Source organism: Syngnathus floridae, chromosome 6 (assembly GCF_059516105.1).
Source record: "Syngnathus floridae isolate MCC-2025c chromosome 6, RoL_Sflo_1.0, whole genome shotgun sequence".
Taxonomy (NCBI): domain Eukaryota; kingdom Metazoa; phylum Chordata; class Actinopteri; order Syngnathiformes; family Syngnathidae; genus Syngnathus; species Syngnathus floridae.
Genome location: NC_142418.1, coordinates 765,364 through 785,575, shown reverse-complemented (window position 1 = coordinate 785,575; position 20,212 = coordinate 765,364). Strand labels below are relative to the sequence as shown.

Sequence of the window (20,212 nt, the reverse complement as noted above, 5' to 3'; positions counted from 1 at the left end):
ATAAGTAAGTAACTGATGTTCTAATAATGACAAAGTGTAGATGATGATTTTTCTTACTTGTTGACCCATTGTTTAAAAAGTCTGCAAACATTGGATTAGGCCTGAAAAAAAATAGGAATATTTATTGTACACTGAAACTTAATATACTCATCAAAGTAAAAACTGAATTTTCACAACAAATATTGTAATCTTCTCAAAAATTCACCTGATTTTAGAATTGTCTCCGCCAGCAGGCAAGAGATTAACCATCTGCAAAAACCTGAACAAAATATTGTGGCACTTATAGAACTTGTGATGACATTTCTTGCAAACAAATTCCGATAATCGAGGGTCAGGGTCCAACTGCACTCCAACCAGTTGCTGGAAGTCGAGATGAAATAAAGAGGGTGACTGGCCAACAGCATACGCTTCGTCATTAACAATATTGGGAAAATTCTGAGGCCATTTGTTGAAGGCATGCAGCAGACTCTGTGGAGAAAACTTTCCATGGCACAATCTGCAGACGGCAGTGGGGAGTCCTTTTGGGATGAAATATAGCATCAATTGACAAATTATGGTGAAAATTCATATCATGTTCAGTGAAACGTTTCATTCTAAAACATGGCCCAAGTGTCCTATAATTTAAAATTATTCACTGCCAACACTTCCAATCACAATGTATATTTGGCATCAGCAGCTACTTGAACTTTACATTTAATTGTTTTTGAACATGCTGTAAACAGCTAAATCAACCAGACACTCACTGGGGGATTTTGACTTGACATCTGAATGCTTCTCCTTGTCAGTCAAAGTGTAGGTAGAATCTGTTGTGTCATCTCCATGAAGTTGGTCAGATGTTGTTGGAGTCACATAGATGTTTCTCTGAGTTTGCCTTCGACTTAAACAAAGTATTTTCCCTTCACGTACTCTCCTGCTCTGTTGTGACACTTTGGATGACTTTAGGCATCTACTTTTCTTCTTCATGGTTTACTAGGTTTTCAATCGCTGATGGATCTCCAATGGCCCTGCTGATACAAAAATGCAGCATGATTCAAGTTTTAAAAAAAATGTTTAAATTTATGGAAAAGGAGGGAGAAAAAATCATCGGTTATAGATGTAAAATATTTTACAGGTTCAAACGGAGTGGGTGGAAGTACAAAGGACAATTTTTTCATCGTAGTGGTAGTGCCACTTACTGGCTACAGGAAATAAACATTATTCTTTGAAGTTTATCGCCGAACAGGTCAACTAGCTCTACTTAATATTTGCTTGGAAGAGGCCCTCATGATGTTAAAACCTTTTAAAATATGGCTGAGTTGTGTTTTCTACAATTTTTTAATGAAGGAACCCCTGTTAAAAGTTTCACCAAAATCTAAAATAAATTGAAGACATATGTACATGTTCTTAACAGCCCAAGACCTACAAAAAGTCCCTGGAGCCCTACTTTAAACTCAACAAGAATCAGATTTCTAGATTTTGCTTCACTTTTGGCCTACTATTGAGGTTATATTTTATCAAAGTACCGTAATTTCTGGACTATAAGGCACTACTTTTTGCACAAACTTGGAACCCTGCAGTTTATAGTCCTGTGCAGCTTATCCATATATTTGTCATGATTTTTATGATACCGTAAAATTACATACAATACAGGTAATAGAATTTAAGATAATTCATTTAAAACACCTGCGAAGGAACACCTACACCAGACGTATCATGGAAAATCCACTTTTTGTGCTTTTATATTCATTTTAATGTGTACTTGGAGTCCTCAAGATTGTATAAAAGTGTCATCTATCCCTCCAGGTGCTGCAGAGATACTTGTACGATCTGTTAGGGGGAAATGTTTTTACTTCGTTCCGTTATCTCAATTTTCTATTACGTATTTTTATCTATTACATCACATCCGTTGGGGAGGGAATCCCAAACAAGGTTATGGGTGTGGCCAAACGGTTTCTCAAATCCGCCATTTTTATTACTCGGAGAGACTTTTGTAGTCCAAAAAACTCAAGGATGCCGAAGTGGAGAGATCAAAACGTTCCGTTGTTGAATGCATCAATCCACACAACCGCCCCCCAGCATCAGAACCTCAAAGAAGTCATCAGAACCTTTAAGAAGTGTCTGGTCAAATTTAATTTATAAAGCAGTGTTCCCACGTCTGTGGGCAAAGTCCTACTTGTTCAAGGATGAGTATTTCAGAAATCTTTTGTCAGTATAGAGAAGGATTCGCCGAAAGACTTGATGGTTCAGTTCCTCCAAACTACGGAAACAACAGACACGGTAAACCGGTAAGCTTGAGATGACAAATATAACAAGCTGTAGTTCACTTTAATAATAATGCGTGTCTATGCACTCGTTTTCATAGCATTAGCGTCAGTCTTTCAGCTAATTTTAGAGCTTTGCGCTCTGTTTTCACTTCTTGTGGGTGTATTTTGAGTACCGTAATTTTCGGACTAAAAGTAGCTCCGTAATATAGGTAGCATTAGCCATAAAATGCACAATAACGTGAAAAAAAACATATAAGTCGCTCCGGAGTATAAGTCGCATTTTGGGGGGAAATTTATTCGACAAACACCAAGAACAGACATGAACGAGCAACATCAGGCTAAACGATAGGTATGCTAACGTGACATAAACACAAACGAAGAGCTGAGAACAGGCCTGACGTAACATTCAGAGTTATTAAAAAAAACTATTACATAGTAAATAACACGTTTATCAAACCATCTGTGTCACTCCAATTCATTAAATCCATCGATCGTCCTTTGTCAACAATGGCTGCGCGCCGCTGACAGCGCTTGCACTTCAAAATATTCCACTGGCTCATATAACGATATATAAATTAGATATCAAATAACTATTATATAAGTAATAATATTATTAAACCATCTGTGCACTCTAAATCATTAAATCCATCGATCAAATTCCTCGTCCTTTGTCAACAACGCCGCACGTGCGCCCTGACATCAGCCTCGTCGTTATTCCACAGATCTAGTATATAACTATATTGTAGCGTTAACAAAGTACAAGGAAAGACGTGGGTTTGGTAAACGGCTCTTTATTCAACAAAACAAACTTCCAGGCGTGTGGCGGCGTGGACTTCCAGCCACGGAAGAGGAAGAGAGATCCATAGAATAGGACCGGGCGTGCGTAAAAGCCATGACCGAGCCCCATCCACCGTCCCCGGACAGCCACCCGGCCGAGCGCTGGCCCCCGACTTCCATCCACGGAGGTGAAAGAGAGCTCCGTAGAGTAGGACCGGGCATGCGTAAAAGTCAAGTCAAGTTTATTTGTATAGCCCTAAATCACAAACAGTCTCAAAGGGCTTCACATAGCCAAAATTGACAATTATTCTCAAAGCATCCCCTGATCTTAAGCTCCCAAAAGGGCAAGGAAAAACTCAAAAAAACCCTGCCAGGGGAAAATCAGAAACCTTGAGAAGGGACCACAGATGAAAGGATCCCCCTTTCAGGATCACCAGTTTGTAATGGATGCAGAGAGGGCACAGGTAATACCTAATATGAAAATCAATGAAAAAATGGATGTCGGAGGTGCCCTCGATTGTCCTGGCAGTGTCTTCAAGGAGGTTGAGCTGCAGTTTCTTCATCTTGAATTGGTCCCCGAGAATCCAGCTAGCCGCTATCAGCTTTTGCGCCACCTAACCCCCTCCCCAGCCAGGGAGGGGGTGGGCAGAGAGAACAAAACAAACTCCGGCCAAATCGGCCACTACAAGTTAGTTAAAGACCATCTCATAGAAATGTGTCTTTAAACGTGTCTTAAATGTTTCTACTGAGGTAGTAGTTCTAATATCCATTGGTAGGGCATTCCAAAGCTCTGGAGCCCGAATAGAGAATGCTCTAGAACCTGCAGACATTTTCTTGGCCCTCGGTGTAACTAAAAGACTAGCGTTTTGCGAACGAAGATTACGAGACGGAACATAAGGAACGACTAGGTCGACAAGATATGAAGGCGCTAAGCCATGCAGTGATTTATAGGTTAGTAGAAGAACCTTGAAGTCACATCTTAAATGGACCGGGAGCCAATGTAATTTGGCTAATATTGGGGTAATGTGATCACATTTTCTTGACCGTGAGAGCAGCCTCGCAGCGGCATTTTGCACTAACTGTAGACTTTTGATACTGGACTTAGGAAGACCAGAGAATAATACATTACAGTAGTCCAGGCGCGACGTGACGAACGCATGTATAATAGTTTCCGCATCCCCGGTCGAGAGGATCGGACGAATCTTAGCAATATTACGAAGGTGAAAAAACGCAATCCTGGTTATATTCTTAATGTGTTTTTGAAAGGAGAGCGTTTGGTCAAATATTACCCCGAGATTAGTTACCGTATCACTCTGAGTGATAGCACGGTTATCTATAGTTATAGTGGTTTCCTTAAATAAGTGTTGATAACGAGTAGGACCAATTATCAACATCTCAGTTTTATCTGGGTTAAGACGAAGGAAGTTGAGAGACATCCATTGCTTGATCTCCGCAAGGCACGCCTCGAGATTACAACAGTCCCGCGGATATGTCATCGATAACGGCATATATAATTGGGTGTCATCCGCATAGCATTGAAAACTAATATTATATTTACGTATTATGTCCCCAAGCGGAATCATATAAATATTAAATAAAATCGGTCCGAGTACCGATCCCTGTGGGACACCACAAGTAACATTATAGAGCTCAGAGGACGTATTGCCATGGACCACTCGGTGCATCCTGTCTGATAGATAGGAATTGAACCAGCTGAGTGCTGACCCTGAGATACCAACACAATTTTTAAGACGCCCTAATAAAATATCGAAGTCTACAGTGTCAAAGGCAGCACTAAGATCGAGTAGTAACAATACAGACGACGTATTTGAATCCATAGCTATGAGGAGATCATTAGTCACTTTAGCAAGTGCTGTCTCTGTGGAATGATTAGCTCTAAAGCCAGACTGAAAAGAGTCATATCGATTATTAGCGACCATGTAATCAATAAGCTGCTGCGCTACTACTTTTTCAAGAAGTTTTGCTATGAATGGGAGGTTTGAAACTGGCCTATAATTACTGAGACAGTCCGGGTCAAGATTTGCTCGCTTAAGTAGCAGTTTAATAATAGCGGTTTTAAAGCCTGTTGGCACTATCCCAGAGGAAACAGACAGATTGATTATATTTAAGAAGGACGGTCCTAAAATTGGAAATAATTCTTTAAGTAGTTTGGCTGGAAGCGGGTCGAGTAAACATGTTGTTTGTTTAGCCGCACTAACCAATTTTGTAAGCATTTCAAGGGACACGCTTTTAAAATTTGAGAGGGTTATTGCATGATCCCCAGCGCTAGTAACCGGATGAGCGATTGGAATGGTATTCTTGATCTCGTCCCTAATGGACTCAATCTTTTGAGCAAAAAATTTCATAAACTCGTCAGCTGAGTGGAAGGAGCTATCGGGGGTCGGCTGGCGCAGAGTTAGCTTTGCCACTGTATCAAATAGGTATTTAGAATTGTTTTTATTGAGATTAATGACTTGCGAAAAATAACGAGTTTTTGCTAAGATAAGCGCATCTTTATATTTCAGGAGGCTGTCCTTCCATGCCTGATGGAAAACCTCAAGTTTGGTTAAACGCCATCTGCGCTCATGCTTTCTACATAATTGTTTAAGCGTATGTGTTTCATCTGTGAACCACGGAGTTGGCCATCTGCGGCGAGTTTTCAGATGTAGCGGTGCCACAGTCGATGGCTTTTAATAATGTCGCATTGAATTCATTTGTAAGATTATCAATAGAGCCGCTGTATGCGGGAAACATGGCGGTTGCCGGCGACAGTAACTCAGATAGCGCAGTTGCAGTCATGGAGTTAAAATTACGGCTGCTATAATTCTGATTGCTCTCTTGTCTTTGACAAGGAACTAAAATTTCAAATTTTATTAAGAAATGATCAGACAGAACAGTAGTGTATGGCAGTACTGCTATATTTCAGGTTGCTAGTCCCCGGGATAATACCAGATCTAAGGTATTTCCATTCTTATGCGTTGCTGCCTGTACGGCTTGCGTAAAACCAAACGTATCGATTAAAGTCTGAAATGCCGAAGTCAGTGGTTCTGTCGGTGAATTCATGTGGATGTTGAAATCACCCATGATAACTATATTATCTGCATTTGTCACTAGATCAGCCGCAAATTCTGAAAATTCATCCAGGAAGCCAGAGTAAGCCCCAGGTGGACGGTAAATAACAGCAAGAAAGAATGACGGTAAAGCAGTGGATTGGACAATGAGAACTTCAAATGTTTTAAATACGTGAATTGAGCGAGGCCTAAATCTAAGCTCAGAATTTGAGATGAGGGCGACACCCCCACCCTTTTTTCGAGGACGTGCCACATGCGAGCTCACAAAATTTGGAGGCGAGGCCTCGTTAAGTGGCAGCAGTTCATTAGGTTTTAACCAGGTCTCGCAAAGACCAAAAACGTTTAGATTATGTTCCGTGATAAGGTCATTAACGAGAACTGCTTTCGTATGAAGCGATCTAATATTCATAAAACCGAGTTTAAGGGTAATCGGTCGATCAGGGTGCGTATCTATCGAAGGATTTTTAAACAGGATGCGAGTAAAATTGTGTTCTCTAGGCCTAACATCACCTCTCAAAAGTTTATTAGCGCGGTGAGAGGAAACGACCGTGGGGATTTGATGATGAATATTTGTTACACATGTGAAGTTATCTAAAACAGGCACCGTTTCATTAGCAAGACCGGTCGGGACGGAGTGATTGGATTTGTCTACTACCCCAGTAGAAAGTGTTTTTATGTGTACTGCAGCACAATTTAAACTGTTGGCTCTAGTCTACACGAGGAGCTATGTGTATGCTGAAAGTCTAGCCTAGCGCTAGTTAACTTTAACTTAACAGACTTCAAACCCATCCTCACAGGTGGTCTAATCACCTGTGCCCTGGCCTGCTCTAAAGTGACCTGTCATGAGTGGCTCAAACAGTAATCTATATTCCTAGAAAGAGTGAAGGCGCCTTCACGGTTAGGGTGAAGGCCGTCCTTCCTCAGCAGGTCGGGGCGGCCCCAGAAGGAGGACCAGTTATCTATAAAATATAGTCCCTGCTTTTTACAGAACCCAGCCATCCATCGATTAAGGGAGACTAATCTACTAAACCTCTCATCAGTGCCTCTCCCAGGCAGGGGGCCAGAGACAAATACTCGATGCCGACTCATCAAGCTATAATAGTTTTTCAAACCTTCTGTGTCACTCCAAATCCTTAAATCCTTCAAGCGCTTCATCCTCCGTGTCACTTAGAAACAAAGCCGCTAATGATGCCGGTAGTACGTGGGGCTCTTCGTCATCTTCGTCATCCCGTGATCAATCTTTGTCCTTTTTGTAAACAACTGCTGTTAGGGTTTTTCAGATTATCCTTATCGTATGATTATGTTGGAATGCAACCGGTAATGAATAAGATCCTACACAAGGTCGTAAAACACCCCCTGATATGTTTTGACTAGAGCACAAGGGCTTCCTATTCAGCCTACTCTTCCCCCCACTCTGTTTCTCTTAATAAATATGTCCTTGCAGTTGGGAAAGTTTAGACCTCCATTCGAACATCGCTGTACGCACAGCGACGAATGGACTCTCCACCTGCAGGTGTCTAAAAGGACTTACTTGTCTCCCGTGTGGTTCTTGCAAAATAAGTTGGAGTGAGCAAATCTCTAACAACCGCCGCGCCACGCCGCGCTGCTGACGTCACTTGAAATTCAAATTACAGTAATCCCTTGCTACATCGCGGTTCGTTTATCACGGTTTCACTATTTTTTTGGGGGGGGGGGAAGTTTTGAAAAAATTCACATATAAGTCGCTCCTCATTATAAGTCGCCCCCCCCACACCCAAACTATGAAAAAAAAAAGCGATTTATAGTCCGAAAATTACAGAAGTTGTATTAGATGAATTGCATCGAAGGTGCTGTATTATTCTTGGGAACACAATAATGTGTTAAAGGCATTCGTTAGCTTCTCGCTAAGGCTAGCATTATCTTACTGGTTAACTTGACTGCAGTGCTTGTTTACAAGACATGTTCATAAATATTGTGAGGGGATTTATTTTGTTACATGTTATGTATGTATAGACAAGTCTTCTGCCGTTGATATCTTTTAATCAATCAAAAAGTTTGCGGCGCAAGAAACCGCTACCTTGGCTAAAAAACTACAAATATGTCGACCGGAAAGGGAGGTGCACATCTTGAGTTCTGGAGGGAGTGGGGTGGGAAGTATCTCATTTGCATTTAAAGAGACCACACCAAAACGACTTGCTCTGAGCCACACCTCAGAACAAGTATAAAAGAAGGACATGTCATGCTATCAAAATGGGGAATTCAGACAAAAGCATCGCTGTTCGACTTTATACAGACCACAACTGAATGAGTAAAATGTAAAACAGAAGAATTTATTAACGTGATACGTAGGATTCAAAGTCCGGTGCGGCTTATACAGTCAGACCTCGGTTTTTGAACTTCCCGGTTCTCGAACAAATCGGAATTCCAATGAAAAATTCGAGATTTTTTGCTTCGGTTGTTGAACAAAAATTCGGAGTTCGAACCTCGCGAGATGAGCCAAAAGGACCCGAGAAAACCCGACCGCACGGCCCGGATGCCGACTGACTCTGTTCATTGTTATTGTATTTTCGTTACTTTGAGGATTGTATTAACCCCTAATCATGCCTCCAAAGAAAGCAAGTGGGAGGAGTAAAGCCATCCTAAAACACAAAGACGCTCTTAAAGCAATGCGGTGCACTGCGGTTGCGCTATCGGACCAAATTAAGGTCCCTGCGCACTGAGGTCCACTTAAATTTTGGAAAGTACATCAGGACTTTAAAAATATTTTCTAAATTTCAGCGACGGCTCTGTCACAATAATGCGACCAGCGTGGTGCAGTTGCGCGGTCGGCGGCGTGCTACGGTTGTGCGTTCGGAGGTGCTTTCGGAGGTGCGGTGCAGTTGCGCGATCGGACAAAAATGCTTAAAAAAGGCGGGTTTTTTTTGTCTTGGAACGGATTAAAACATTTTACCATTATTTGTAATGGGAAAAACTGATTCGGAATTTGAACGATTCACTTCTCGAACCACCTTCTGGAACGGATTGTGGTCGAAAACCGAGGTTTGACTGTATATGAACAAAACAGGATTTTCCCTCAAATTTAGCTGGTGCATCTTATATTCAGGTGTGTCTTATCGTCTGGAAATTACAGTATCTCTTAATCTGATGTAATTCATTTTCAAAAAATTCCAATTCCAATGTGCCAGTATCCCAATGTGGCAGTACCGCAATGTTGTCAGGGCTGCAAAGGCTCTTTACAGCTGCTCGCAGCTCTCGTTATTATCCATCCATCCATCCATCCATCCATCCATCCATCCATCCATCCATCCATCCATCCATCCATCCATCCATCCATCCATTCATCCATCCATTCATCCATTTTCTGTACCGCTTGTCCTCACGGGGGTTGCGGGCGTGCTGGAGCCTATCCCTATAAATAAATAAGTAAAATAAATAAATAAAGTTCAGTTTAAGTCTAATTGCAATTATTATTCCATCGGTCCATCTATTCGTCCATCCATCTATCCATTTTATATACCGCTTGTCCCTACGGGGGTCGCGGGCGTGCTGGAGCCTATCCCAGCAGTCATCGAGCAGTAGGCCGGGGACACCCTGAACTAATTGCCAGCCAATCGCAGGGCACACAGAGACGACCAATCATTCGTACTCGCACTTACACCAAGGGGCCATTTGGAGTGCTCAGTCATCCCCCCAAGCATGTTTTTGGATGCAGGAGGAAACCGGAGCGCCCGGAGAAAACCCACTTTCATCAAACGTGAGAACAAACAGTCCGGCTTTGTCGACGCTCGTAACTAGCTTTTATTTGAAGTATGGCGCTAAATCAAACTTGATTATGTCGCCGGTCTTGCCCTTGTTGCACGCAAAGCTTTTTGCTATTTCTGAGTCATTAAATATATCATGGGATAGCTTTCCTTGCCTCGCTTGCCCTCATTGGAGATAAATGAGTGGTGTTTGGTAAACACTGAAGGGAAGCATAAGCTTCCGCCGTATGACATTGTACTCCCGGTGCTGATAACACTATCACTGGCAGTGGCTCGCTCGGGAGTGGTGGAGGTTTGTGGTAGTATAGACGTCCTGTTACTGCAAAACATTGAAATGTTAACCTGCCCACCCTGTTGGCACATCTTTAACTGTTGGCTTGGGTTAGATTCCATGTGCGACCTGACGGCATTCAGCCCCAACTACGTAATATTAATGTTGTTGGGTTTTTTTACAGACATGGCAATAAGCCTCTTGGTTGTTACCAATAACTGCCCTAAGCCAGTCTTTGAATACAGCTTCCTCCAACCAGTCATTGAAAAACTTACATTTCCCCATGACTTTGGAAAAAAAAAAAAAAGATTTAATATTTAACTCATCACAGCTGCACTTGAACGATTCGTGGCCAGTCTGTATTAGTAGGAGTACAGTAGGTACTGTACAGTGCCGTGACCAAGATGGCACATAGCTAGTAGCCACTGTTAGCAAGTAGCTGAGTTCCAGCTCGGCTCACCTGTCTCGCTTTTCTTTATACGTTGCCTTCGCTACCTACCAGCCCAAACAAAAATCCACAGAGGTCCTGCTTGTTTGGCTCGCTCGTCTGGTATGTTAAAATTATGCAAAGCTCGGCTGTCCTGCTTTTTTCTATGTTCTCTTTGCCACTTACGACGCCGGCTGCCAGACCCAGTATCCAGCAACAAAGGTACATAAGTAAAAGTACAGCTAAAAAGGAAAAGTTATCACTCTCCTGCATCCCGGCACTTCAGCGGCCCTTGAAGCAGACCAAGTGCCAAGTCTCGTGGGCGGGGTAACAATTGAGGGAGCCTCAGCTACAACTTTCATTTAAGCGCATAGGACCCTGCGCTCGTAATTTTTTTATAATGAATTTCTGAATATTGTTCAGCGCTGTGGGGTTTGATTCCGGCTCTGCCTTCCTGTAAGGAATTAGCACGTTCTCCTTGTGCCTAAGTGGGTCTCCTTTGGGTACTACAATTTCCTCCCACATTCCAAAGACATACATGGTAGGTTAATTAGACGCTCTTAATTGTCCTTTTGTGATTGTGAGTGTGAATGCTTGTGTGTCCTGCAATTGGCTGGCATCCAGTTCAGGGTGTACTCCGCCTAATACTCAACTGAGATAGGCTCCAGCACGCACGGGATCCTCGCGGTACACGATGGATGGATGGATGGATGGATGGATGGATGGACGGACGGACGGACGGACAAATTGATTTTAGAGTCAAGGAGACCTGTTGAACATTAGTGTGTTTGATGCGGCTTTCAATATCGGCCTAAATATCAACCTGTTTTGCATTATCTAACCAACGGGAAATTATGACATGTTCCAAATATCGACCGATACATTATCGGTCCAATATATATCATGTATCTCTAAAAAGAAGGAAGCCCGTAATCAACAGCGCTACTTTTATGTAGAAACAAGTAACCTTGTGGTTTTGGTTGCCAAAACTGTAAAAGCAAAAACAAAAACTTGAAATTATATTACATCAGAAACTCTTCCTGTCATGAAATGCTGAAATTGATAATCCACAGCAAGAGTGACGTTTCTTTCACGTTTGTCTGTTTTCTTTCACTAAGTCACCAAGGTACGCAAACACAACGCTTTCTGGGGCTTTTCGTAAGTTCAATTGTTACTATATCATTATACAGTCATCCCACACTACTTTGCGGTTCATTTATCGCGGCCTCAGTACATCGCGGGTTTTTATGAAAACAAATATTCCGGCTATATTCGGTGCATTGCGGCTTTTTGCGGCGTACTTAGAGCGTGGGGTCTGCTCATGACTTTACAGCATACTATTGGCCGGTAGGAGATCAATGGGAACATGTTGAACTGTATCCTTTCCGATGATTGGCTTAGAGCACAGGTGTCAAACTCAAGGCCCGGGGGCCAGATACGGCCCGCCACATCATTTTATGTGGCCCGTGAAGACAAATTGCGCATCAAATTGGTGTGTCATTACTAGAATTGCAGGAAAATGGGGCAAGCTGACGAGCAGGTCAGCAAGCTTGCGTCGTGCGGGCATCTCGTTACACAGCAGGTCAGGCAAAAAAGAATCAGGTGGCAGGTGTTCGTGTCAAAGCAGACAAAACGGTGAAGACTGACGGTTACCAGTTCCGTATTGGCGACGCGCGCTTCAGAGGTCTAGCGGAGGGCACGTGAGCCGGCCAGCAGGGCGAGAGTGGAGACATGACACCCGCGCACGAAGGAAAAATGCACCGCAGTGCAGAAACAGACGGGACACGGCAATGAGCGCTGGTAGCGTGGGGCGTGCTGCCGCGCATGTAGGAAAAAAGCACTGCCATCCAGGATTTGAGACAGCGCCAATGAGCACTAATAGCGCGGGGCTTGCCTTGGATGCCCTCACGCTGGGCTGCCGGGGCGCATCAAGAGCAGAGTGGAGCCGTGACACGTTTACACTTTAAAATGTTTAAATGTTTAAAACTACAATAAAGTGTTTAAAAAATAAAATTATAAATGTCTTGGGCTGATGCCCTGACGCTGGGCTCCAACACGGCAAGAGTAGAGCGGAGCCGTGACACCTTTACACTTTAAAATGTTTTAAAAAGTGTTTAAAATACAATAACGTTTCTAAAAGTACAATAGTGTATACAAATAAAATTGTAAAAGTCTTGTGCGGATGCCCTCGCACTGGGCCACAGGGGCACATCAGCCAGCTAGCATCCAAGAGCAGAGAGGAGCCAGACACTTCAAAAAAGTTTCATAAAAGTCTTGTGTGGATATTATAACAATATATTTACTCTAATTTAGTTTATTATTTATTTCTGAAAGTCTACACCTCCAACACTTCCTGTGTTGAGTTTGCATGTTCTCCCCGTGCCCGGGGTTTCTCCGTGCACTCCGGCTTCCTCCCACATCCCAAAAACATATTTGGTAGGCCGATTGAGCACTCCAAATTGCCCCTATGTGTGAGTACGAGTGCGGATTGTTGTTTGTTTCTGTGTACCTGGCAACCGGTTCTGGGTGTCCCCCGCCTACTGCCCGATGACCGCTGGGATAGGCTCCAGCATGCCCGCGACCCCCATGGGGACAAAGCGGTACAGAAAATGGCTGGATGGATTCAGTTTGACTTTAACATTTTTACAAAAATGTTTAAAAATACAAAAAAGTGTTTAAAAAACAACGCGTATAAAACTAAAATAAAGGTTCATAAAAGTCTTATGCGGATATTGTAACAATATATTTACTGCTATTTATTTCCTTTACTTTCTGATTTATTTAAATAAAGATTTTTTATGAAAATCAGTTTGAGTAAAATGTTTACAAAACTGTTTAAAAATACAAAAAACATTTCAAAGTACAATTCAGTTTTTAAAAATACAATAAAGGTTTATAAAAGTAATTTATGGATATTGTAACAATATATTTTCTTTACATCGCGGATTTTCACCAATTGCGGGTGGTAGAGGAACCAATTATTGGCAATAAACGAGGGACTACTGTATATTCAATTGAAATCTGGAAGGGTTCAGTTTTATTTACATTTACAGTCCACGTATGGCAGACATGGGCAAAACTACGGCCATTTGGGTCATTTTGGGTCATTTTGCATGCAATGACTGCGTTTCTCCAGTAGATGGGGAACCGCTCGCCTGCGCATTTACTACCGGAAGCCGTGTCAGAAAGCTCGGTGCACACTCACAAGTGCATGTACGTACTCAGTAGTACGGACACGCCGCACTCGCGCTCTATTTCTATCAGTGCCCAATTTAGAGCATGGGCTGTGACGTCAGCATTCTTGTAATTCGCACGCTGAGCTCTCAGATATAGTTTTACACTAAAGCCACCCACAAACCTTCCCCTGGAATCCTTCCATTAAAATGAGTGGCCCAAGGAAAAGCAAGGTGGACACTGAGTGACGAGTGTTTAAAAAAGAGTGGATAATTTGGCTCGACCTACGCGACATGACGTTCAGCCACATGAACATGAACATCAACCCGTCACATATCTAGGTAAACGGACCAACACCTCGGATCTCTCCTAAGATTTGCCGCAACAAATTTTACTCCGGACTATGATGCACTAGCAAAAAAAGGGAGACCAACAACACTGTTCCCATTGAAAACGAAGGGGGGGCTCTTAAGTTTGTTGTAAAAAATGCATTTTGAATATGATTTGTACAAATAGCAGGGATTGAAACTAGCGACCATTCTCATTTTCAAACAATGCAGGATGCTCAAGGACATTGATGCACCACCTGTTTGCGACTAACCTTAACCTGTAAAGTTCTTAAGGCTGCTTTAAGGAAGTGTTTCCCATTTCCTTACCTCTGTCACCAGGTGTTTGTGAGTTAAAACTCTGCTCTGATTTTCAGATATCCCTCACCGTGTTGCCGTTTTGATTACTTCATTTGGATGTATTCTTTCACCGATTCTTCAAGATGATATATTTGGTCGGAATGTTTGCCGCTTGATGTGATTTCGCCTCATAAGATAAACATCTTTCATTAATCTGACCTGCAGGCGCTGAAGTGATGGAGACTGTTATTCAAAAAACAGTGTCAGAATCACATAGCAGTTTTTTGGTGATTTTTTTTTTAATGCTGTTAATAAATGCATTTGTTTTCCAAAAACTTTTTTTGAACATCCATGCTTTACTACCTACTAAAGGCCAAAACTTTTATGCAATGACCTTTACATGTTGTTTATATTACTTCACACAAACACTACATCCATCTGCTTCTGGTTCGGCCCCCCGGTCCAAATTTAGAACCCAATTCGGCCCGCAAGTCAAAATGTTTGCCCACCCCTGACGTATGGGGTACTCCCTCCGCCATGTATCCAAAAAGGAGGTGCTATAAATGGCCACACTCGGCTGGCCACACATGGTTGGAAGTCTGGTGCTCTGAATCTTTCAACATTTAAATTTCAACAAGACGAACCCAAGGTGTTGTCTCGCAGTTGTTTATTCGTAATCGAGGCACACGGGCTGGCTTACTGGCAACGCAATGACGCACGCAGACTGGCTGACTGGAGGTGTGACGCCACTGCTTATCCTGCTCCGGCTGGATGGACGGCAGGCGACGGACCGCCATCAGCAACGGGCAGAGAACTTCTTTGTTACGTGGCCGGCTGGGCGATGCGGCCCGGAGGTGTGGCACGGGATACCGGTACGAGTATTGCACATTGATATTTTGGCATCAAAAACAAATTGATCCCTTTTATTTTTAAGACAGGTATTTAAAAAAAAAAAAAGGCAGCTCGCCAGCTCTGTCTCAAAGGTAAGGATACAAATGCACAAGCGCCTTGCTAACCAGGATCCAGTTTAAAGAGCCAGAATCTGCTGCCTGCGCCAATAGATTTCATTTAGATATTTAAAAAAAATTGATTTTTATGTTTTGTTTGTTGTGTTGCAAATTCTGGGAGTGGGCTAAAAAGCAGAGACACACACACTCACTCAATCACAGATACTCAGAGCAATGTTACGCTGTGTCATTAGCAATCAAATGAACACGTTTGCTTGATGATAACGCAAATGTTATTGTCAGTACTAATGGATGACATTAAATGCAGCCAAATAGAACAATGTGACATGCATTACAAAATATTATCGCAAAAAACAGATAGCACAAGCTCCGGTTAGCTTTGCTTTAACTAAAACAGAACGACACAGCGGATGGAGTTAAAATTGGACCAAAACAATAAGTCTGAAATAGATTGATGGTTGAGTCAGACCACCCTGGCCATTGTACAGTGAGGGATCATTAAGATGAAGAGAAATTATTTTTCCCTTAAAACTCTCACGGACGATGCAGGCAGTACACCACCGAGCATGGGCATTGATGCATAGTTACTTTACTGTGATGGTTTCTTGCACAGAGACATATCATGGAAAATCCACTTTATCTGCTTTGATATTCATTTTATTGTGCACAGTCAAACCTTGGTTTTCGACCACAATCCGTTCCAGAGGGCGGTTCGAGAAGTCAATCGGTCGAATTCCGAATCTATTTTTCCCATTACAAATAATGGAAAAAAATTTAATCCGTTCCAAGACTAAAAAAAACCCCGCTTTTTTAAAGCATTTTTTTCATTTGCGCATTTTTGTCCGATCGCGCAACTGCACCGCACCGCCGACCGCGCAACCGTAGCGCGCCACCGACCGCGCAACTGCACCGCGCTGGTCGCATTATTGTGACAGAGCCATCGCTGAAATTTAGAAAATATTTTTAAAGTCCTGATGTACTTTCCAAAATTTGAGTGGACCTCAGTGCGCAGGGAGCTTTATTTGGTCCGATCGCGCAACCGCAGCGCGCCGGGCGCTCACTGTCGCATTGCTTTAAGAGCGTCTTTGTGTTTTAGGATGGCTTTACTGCTCCCACTTGCTTTCTTTGGAGGCATGATTAGGGGTTAATACAATCCTCAAAGTAACGAAATACAATAACAATGAACAGAGTCAGTCGACATTAGCGCGGTCGGGTTTTCTCGGGTATTTTCGGCTCATCTCGCGAGGTTCAACCTTTGAATTTTGTTCGACAACCGAAGCAAAAAAACTCGAATTTTTTGTTGGAATTCCGATTTGTTCGAGAACCGGGACGTTCGAAAACCGAGGTTTGACTGTATTTGGAGTCTCCAGGAGTGTAGAAGCGTAATCTATCCCTCCAGGTGCTGCAAAGATACTTTGATGATCTGTTTGGGGTCTAGTTTTTACTCCGTTCAGTTTTCCATTAAAAGTATCTCTGCAGCACCTGGGGGGATATATTACACTTTTCTACACTCTTGGAGACTCCAAATACACAAAAAAAATGAATTTAAAAACAAAAAAAGTGAATTTTCCATGATATGTGTACTATAACGCCTCGATTATAAATGTACACATATGGCTTGTATCACATGACGAGATGTCATGTTTGTCACAAGCCAATCGGCGTCAAAATCGCTGAAGAATCCAATGATCTTTAATGAACAAAGCCACAAATCTGTGATTTGTTTAATGTAAATTACTTGAACTTCAATTTTTCCTATAGTGCTGCCATACACCATTAAAAAAATCTTTTAAGTTTAGATTGACTCAGATAGGAGGAAATGCCGACTTATATTTCTGTGTAGATTATAATTATTTTATTACTGTGACTACACTTACCAATACATAATTACCTCCCAGATCTTGGCAACAGACAGTCTGTTCACATTTTTTGCTTGATAGAGAGAGAGAGAGAGAGAGAGAGAGAGAGAGAGAGAGAGAGAGAGAGAGAGAGAGAGAGAGAGAGACAGAGAGCGAGACAGAGAGAGAGGGGGGGAGAGATAGAGACAGAGACAGACAGAGAGAGAGAGAGAGAGAGAGAGGGGGGGGGAGACGGAGACAGAGAGAGAGAGAGTGAGACACAGAGAGAGACAGAGAGAGAGGGAGAGAGAGGGGGAGAGAGACAGAGTCAGAGAGAGAGTCAGAGAGAGAGTCAGAGAGAGAGAGAGAGAGAGAGAGAGAGAGAGAGAGAGAGAGAGGCAGGCAAACAGACAGATATATATTTATTATTATTACATATATTATTATAGATTGCCAAGTAGCCTCCGGCCATTTATCCCCGGAACATGCAGGATCGTATTTCGTCGTTTTTCTTTTTTACGCTAGTCAAAAGAAACTTGGCAGTTTTGAACTAAAGTAAATTGTGGTTCACAGCCATTTACAGACACAAGGTTGAGGGCGTTCCAAAAGAAAAGACACAAATACTATTAAGTTCATCATGTTCGCCCAAAATATGGGCAAGTTGACGAACTTTCGTTCACTGATCTCGTTCAGGTACATCATTATCTGTGGAATAGTATTTACAACAACGACGTTAGAATCGTATGGTTCGATATCTGTATTAATATAGACGTAATAAATTCATCCATCCATTATCTGAACCGCTTATCCTCACCTACATTTAAAATAAAAAACCCGACGGTTCCATTTGATCATTTCATGCGTTGTCAGTGACTAAATGTCTTCGTAAACACTGACGTTCGTATTTCGTAGCAGAACCTACCTTAGAAAATATCAGCTCAGGAGACATAACATATACCCTCTGTTGTAAACATTACGTTCCTGAAATTCGGTTTTCTTCTTCTGCCCTTAGCACAAGAGTCGCTGGCTGGAGGACTCACCGTGAGGTTAGTTCCCGTGGACTCTCCACTGCAGAGCCGCCTCCGCTGTCAGAACGGGAAGAGATGCGTTTCATTTCAAAATAAAGCACGTTGTTCATTTCTAAATAAACCCTCAACTGTAAGGTTGCTTCCGGTGGAGTGTGGTAACGCCTCCACTGTTATGAATGGATATATACTTGTGCTATCTCTTTGCTGACATTATCATTAAACTTTATCACCAGCGCAACGCTCTATTCTTTAACAGTTTTAAAAATATTTTTCTGTAGCATTATTTTTTATGTTCTCAATTTGTAACCGCCATGAATGTCTTTTTTATTATTATTTCAAAGACAATTTGTGTCTGCAATTGCAATGGAATTGTTTTTTGTGCTGCTGTTGTTCCATTACGCTGTTCACTTCACTACCAGTTAATTTTTACTATATTGAAACACTCTTTTACCACATACTTTTCTATTTCAAATTTTTCTTACTAATCGCCATGATTGAATTTTTATTTATGTATTTTTGTGTCTGTGCCGAGTATGTTCTTGTGCAGCTGGAACCTAAATAAAAAACTAAATAATAGTGAAGAAATGGGGTCGAAATACAAAAAGTCCTGCCTAGCTACAAAAACAAATATGCTCAAACCTCATTGAATAAAGTACATAAGCAGACAAGTATATTCACATATTTAAATCAATAAAAGAAACATTTTAAGCATATATTTATACCTACACACCAAATCAATAAAGGAGACATAACTAGACATTTTTGATAGGTGGTAATAGGTGATAGGTTTTTATTACTTTATGATCTGATATGTATTTCTGTGCACTTTGAAATAACTAATGTTTTTTTATATATTGCCTGAATAGCTTAATGACCCTTAAGGAACTTTTTAATGCATTCCTGATGATTTTCTAAATCACGGACACTGCCAAAGTCATCTAAAAATGTTCAGTACTTGATTATATATTATGATTTGATGAATGCTAGACGCCAGCTTTGGATTACTACTGAATGTTCTGGACAGAGGGAAATGTTTTGCTCAACAATGAAAAGATATGTGTCAAAAGATAGTGTCAAAAGAACAAACAAACAAATGCATGATAAGTGGTGAGTAAGAACTTTGCATAGTCAGGGAACATTAATAAATTGACGATGTCACAGCCAAAAGTTCACATAACTCTGTACAAAATGACAAAATTGAAAGAATGATGAATGGGCGGTGTGTGACAGTGGGCAAAGTGGATGTATGTGCAAGAATGGTCAACAAGAAGGGCACTTGGAGATAAAACCGGTAGAGGTGCCGGAGGAAGAGTGGCAGGAGGAAAACCAAGAACCCGGCCAAAGGTGATCGCTAAGGCCGAAAGACGGGATGGAGAACAACAGCCCCCACACACACTGAATCGCCCATAATCAAGAACCCACCCCCACGGAACCAACTCTCACCGAACCAGCACCCACTCCCATGGAATCAAACTCTTCTGTGAATTTGCCACACCCCCTGACTCATCACCCATCAAACTTGGCCCACACTGGCATGTGCAACTGAATATAAGCTGACCAAAGAACCTTGAACGTTGCCTTTTCTGAATGGAGACTTTCTGCTCTTGAGCATGGTCGCACGAAAGGCCCAGCGCTGTATTGCACTTTCCTGAAAACAGAGCTTTCTTAATAAGAATTGTGATTGAACTCAACCAACCTGTGTAAGTCTAAATTTTGTTTCGGTGTCTTAGCCTTTTCCTAAAACTGAAGAAATAAAACTAGCACACAGTGAGTAAATTGGATAACAAGTGATTGGCTATGGCTTTTGCCGTGAGGCGCGTATAGTGCGCTTCCCAAATTGTGGACCAAATCCAACAATAGTAATGAAGGTTCGTCCATAAGATCGACACTGTACACTGAAGTCGAAGAGAATTGAGGGCTCAATGAGAAAACAAATGTGATCAAAGATCAATTTCTTTATTATTGTCTGGGACACTCACAATATGCAAAAAACATTTTTTATAAATTGCTTTCTCCCAGACTGCAATGAGGTCCTGAATGCTGTGGAAT

General features: G+C 42.0%; 1 protein-coding gene across 12 annotated transcripts in view; it reads right to left on the bottom strand.

The window, feature by feature from the left end:
* The window catches only part of znf276 (zinc finger protein 276), a 94,049-nt gene extending 75,802 nt beyond the window's left edge, over positions 1–18,247 (bottom strand). For 7 of the 12 annotated variants that reach the window (XR_015859202.1, XM_088379662.1, XM_088379668.1 and 4 more), the window contains exons 1-4: positions 18,058–18,220; positions 744–1,007; positions 206–518; positions 58–101 (exon numbers count right to left, since the gene is read on the bottom strand). Coding sequence is in view for 11 of the 12 variants with exons in the window: in XM_088379662.1 (XP_088235788.1) it covers positions 58–101; positions 206–518; positions 744–963 (577 nt within the window). In the remaining variant the exon portion in view is untranslated. Of the gene's footprint in view, positions 1–57; positions 102–205; positions 519–743; positions 1,008–17,174; positions 17,194–18,057 lie in introns of those variants that run through there. The other 5 variants (XM_088379665.1, XM_088379666.1, XM_088379663.1 and 2 more) reach the window with 5 other exon arrangements.
* Between the last annotated feature and the right edge of the window lie 1,965 nt (positions 18,248–20,212).